The 4,356-nt window shown below is 54.6% G+C and overlaps 1 protein-coding gene across 5 annotated transcripts in view; it reads right to left on the bottom strand.

Annotated features, from left to right (window-relative positions):
* PICALM (phosphatidylinositol binding clathrin assembly protein) overlaps positions 1-2,386 on the bottom strand; it is a 97,210-nt gene extending 94,824 nt beyond the window's left edge. For 4 of the 5 annotated variants that reach the window (XM_018553262.1, XM_018553264.1, XM_018553263.1 and 1 more), the window contains exon 1: positions 2,022-2,386. In XM_018553262.1, the coding sequence (XP_018408764.1) occupies positions 2,022-2,151 (130 nt within the window). In that variant the 5' untranslated portion in view covers positions 2,152-2,386. The remainder of the gene's footprint in view (positions 1-2,021) is intronic. The other variant, XM_018553266.1, reaches the window with a different exon arrangement.
* Between the last annotated feature and the right edge of the window lie 1,970 nt (positions 2,387-4,356).

The raw sequence follows: 4,356 nt of genomic DNA, 5'->3' as shown, positions 1-4,356 counted from the left end.
GTGGCCACCGCAGGGACAGTTTAGGATTTTCCTTGAAGTTCGTCTTTGACATTAATATGTTAGGACTGAGACCAGCTAGCAACAGCACAGCATTATACCTGCACAATATCCAGAGTATGACCGAGTCGTCACAGCAACCGAGCCAACTTATGTTACAACCTGCCGGCCATAGACGTATCCGAAAACCCCCCACATCACAGAGGAGGCCAGACACCCCCAGAGCTTACACCACGAAATGCCTGTCCTGTACATAGCACACTTCTACATGATTGCTACGGGACACTGTCCATCCTTCTACATGGCCGCTCACTACAGGAGGCCTAAGGACACGCTATCCAACACACTACATGGACGCTCACTACAGGAGGCCTAAGGACACGCTATCCAACACACTACATGGACGCTCACTACAGAAGACCTAAGGACACGCTATCCAACACACTACATGGACGCTCACTACAGGAGGCCTAAGGACACGCTATCCAACACACTACATGACTGCTCACTACAGAAGACCTAAGGACACGCTATCCAACACACTACATGGACGCTCACTACAGGAGGCCTAAGGACACGCTATCCAACACACTACATGGACGCTCACTACAGGAGGCCTAAGGACACGCTATCCAACACACTACATGACTGCTCACTACAGGAGACCTAAGGACACGCTATCCATCCCACTACATGGCCGCTCACTACAGAAGACCTATGGCACACGCTATCCATCCCTCTACATGGCCGCTCACTACTGGAGACATATGGCACACGCTATCCAACCCACTATATGGCCGCTCACTACTGGAGACATATGGCACACGCTATCCAACCCACTATATGGCCGCTCACTACTGGAGACATATGGCACACGCTATCCAACCCACTATATGGCCGCTCACTACAGAAGAAACCCGAGACCTCATGCCGCAGCCTAGGCTGTCATACGGGGCCAAATACATCTGAATCCTCTCAATCATCCCATGGGGTAACATGGGGCATTGATGTCCCCTCAGAGACCAGCCAACATCTGTGTCCCCTCAGTTATCACACAAGAGCCCCCAGCACCCCAAACCTGTCACATCAGCATGTCCTAAGACAACGCAACGAGGTGCCTCAAGTGTCACACAGGACCCACAAAATGTAGGGTCCCCTGGTGCACGGAAGGGTCCTGCCTGGTGATGGAGGGGCCCCAGGTGCACGGAAGAACTCCAAAATACAGGTCCAACCTCAAGTGGCTCAAACAACGCAAATAGAAGGACCAGGGGCCCCTCCATCACCATACAGGACCCCTTTACACAGCAGGACTCAGTGCACCAGGGGCCCCTCCATCACCACGCGGGGCCCCTCCGTGCACCAGAGGCCCCTCCGTCACCACGCAGGGTTAGGGGACCCTACATCACCAGGCAGGACCCTTCCGTGCACCTGGGGTCCCTCCATCACCACGGGACCCTTCTGTGCACCAGGGGGACCCTCCATCACCAGGCAGGACCCTTCCGTGCACCTGGAGCCCCTCCGTCACCAGGCAGGACCTTTCGGTGCACCTGGGGCCCCTCCATCACCAGGCAGGACCCTTCCGTGCACCTGGGGCCCCTCCATCACCAGGCAGGACCCTTCCGTGCACCTGGGGTCCCTCCATCACCACGGGACCCTTCTGTGCACCAGGGGGACCCTCCATCGCCACATAGGACCCCTCAATGCTCCAGGAGCCGCTCTATCATCACACAGGACCCTTCCGTGCACCTGGGGCACTTTGTCGCCAAGCGGGAGCTCCTCTCTCGCTATGGGACATTGATGGTGTCAAGTTTAGAGCCCCCTAGGGGCCCTTGTGATCACACCACATGCCCCAGATGCGATACTGATGTACACATACAATGCTTGGCCCCCTCAGGACCCCCTTAGCACACACCACCCAGGAGGGCAGAATCCTGAGGTACACGTGTACGGTTAGGGCCCCCCGGGGCCCCTCAAGTCAGCACACAGGTAAGACCAGTCACCCCCCCCCCATCCCAGCCACTCACAGTCCAGGTGCTTCTTCTTGGGGCCCATGACCTCGTGGGTGGTGGCCTTGCACACGGTTTTGGAGACGGCGGAGCCGGTGACACTGTGCTGCGCCGCCGTGATGCGGTCGGTGATGCTCTGTCCGGACATGGCGGCGGCTCGGGGGGTGTTGAGGGACGATGAGGGGACACGGAGAGTGGATCAGGTCTGGAGGGGATCCGGTGTGATCAGACCAGCCGCACACCCGAGCATGGAGGAAGGGTGACGGATCCCAACCGCCGCTATTCCCGGCGCTGGCGACCGCCGCACAGGTGACACAGGACGGGGAGCTGGAGGAAAATGGCGACTCGGCTCCACCTCGAATCCGTGAGCCAGAGCCCGGCGGCCTCACGTGATCACGGGGGCGTGCGTTTTCCGGATGGGGCGGGGCGTTCCAGAGAACTCTGCCGCTTGGGACGGAGAGGGCGTTGCCTGGGAGGGATCCAGGTGGGAATCCCTTCTGAGTGGGAGGGGCCGTACCTGCAGGTCGGCCAGAAGGATCGACGATGCGCTGACACCTCCTTGGGGTGCAATGGAGGAATCCTTTAAGTGCTTTATATAATGGAAGGTTCGGTGCTCAGCCCGCAGTTACCCTTGAAAATAAAACTCCAGTTAGAAAAGGCTGCTGATGCCAGTGTCTTCTATTGAAAATGCTTGTTCCTTGGCTGATCCAAGGGTACTTTGAGTCCATGACCCTGGAGACCATGTTCCTGGTACCCTAGACATGCACAATCATTTAACCATTGCAGTGCTGGGGGACTCCCACCGCAAGGGCATTTGTTTCACCTTTAAACCCTTGCAGTGCGGGGAAAGCCCAAGGGGTCGCTCTTCATTTATGTCTGGGGGTATTGTATAATGGACCTGATCCCCGCTGCAAGATCGCAGCCTGCAGCCTTTTCCCCCCTCTGTTCCAGCAGCTGGAGGCCCAATGACATCATTACATACAATGCCAGGCTCATAGCGCTGCTTTATATGTGAGGTTGCCGAAGGACAATCCACAAGCCGGAGCGCGGGGGAGACAACAGTAAGAAAAAGTCCTCTTTACAAAAATGCCAGACCTCTTCAGGGGGCAACGCTAACATTTTGGGTTTCCCATCACTTTCTAGATGACAGTGGTCACCGGTACAAATAGAGGGGTGAATCTGCCCAATGGGGACGCAGACAACATTACACTCCCCCACTCTGTCCAATCAAAAAACACTTTAAAAATGTTTTTAAATGTATACATAACTTTTCTTTTTTTTTCATTTTTCCCTCCTGCCTTAATTCCTTCTTTCCCTCCTTCCTTCTTTCCCCCCTCCCTGCTTCATTCCCTCCTACCTTCATTCTTTCCCACCCTCCTCCCTTCCATTTTTCCCTCGTCTTCATTCCTTCTTTCCCTCCTTCCTTTTTTCTCTCCCTCCCTCCTCCCTTCTTTCCCTCCATTCTGTCTTCTTTCCTTGTTCCTTCCCCCTGCCTTCTTTCCTTCCCTTTTTACCTCCCTCTCTCCTTCTTTCCCACCCTCCTCCCATTTTTCCCTCCCTTCTTCATTCCTCCTTTCCCTCCTGCCTTCATTCCTTCCTTCCTTTTTTCTCTCCCTTCCTTCCTTCCTTCTGTCCTTGTTTCCCTCCCTACCGCCTTTCTTCTTTCCCACCCTCCTCTCTTCTTTCCCACACTCCTCCTTTCCTTCCTTCTTTCCCTCCCTCCCTCCTTTCTTTTTTCCTCCTTCCTTGTTTCCCTCCCTTCTGACTTCTTTCCCTACCTTCCCTTTTTCCCTCCCTCTCTCCTTCCTTCTTTCCCATCCTCCTTCCATTCTCTTCTTTATTCCTTCTTTGTTCTTTCTCTCATTCCTTCTTTCTTTCACTCCTTCCTTCCCTTTTCCTTCCTTCCTTAATCCTTCCCTCCCTCCTTCCTTTTTTTTCACCCTCCTTCCTTCCATTTCCCCCTCCCAGCTTCCTAAATTCTTCCCTCCAGCTTTCATTCCTTTTTTCCCCTCCTTCCTTATTTCCCTCCATCCTTTCTTCTTTCCCTCCCTCCTTCTTTCCATCCATCCATCATTCTTTCTTTCCCTCTCCTTCCTTTCCCTCCCATTTTTCCCTCCCTTCTTCATGCATTTTTTACCTCCCTATTTTCCTCCCTCCTTCCCCTTTTCTCTCCCTTCTTTCCCTTTTTGCCTCCCTTCCCTTTCCCCTCCTCTCCTTCCTTCCGTCTTTCTCTCCCTTCATTTTTTCCCTTCTTTCCCTCCCTCCTTCCTTCCCTCTCCCCTTTTTTTCCCCTCCTACATCCCTTCCTTCCCCCCCCCCCCCCCCCCCCCTCCTCCCCCCCCCCCCTTCTTTT

Source organism: Nanorana parkeri, unplaced genomic scaffold, assembly GCF_000935625.1.
Source record: "Nanorana parkeri isolate BGI_ZX_2015 unplaced genomic scaffold, ASM93562v1 scaffold114, whole genome shotgun sequence".
Classification (NCBI taxonomy): domain Eukaryota; kingdom Metazoa; phylum Chordata; class Amphibia; order Anura; family Dicroglossidae; genus Nanorana; species Nanorana parkeri.
The sequence above is the reverse complement of the archived record's forward strand: the minus strand, read 5'-3'. Positions and strand labels throughout refer to the sequence as shown.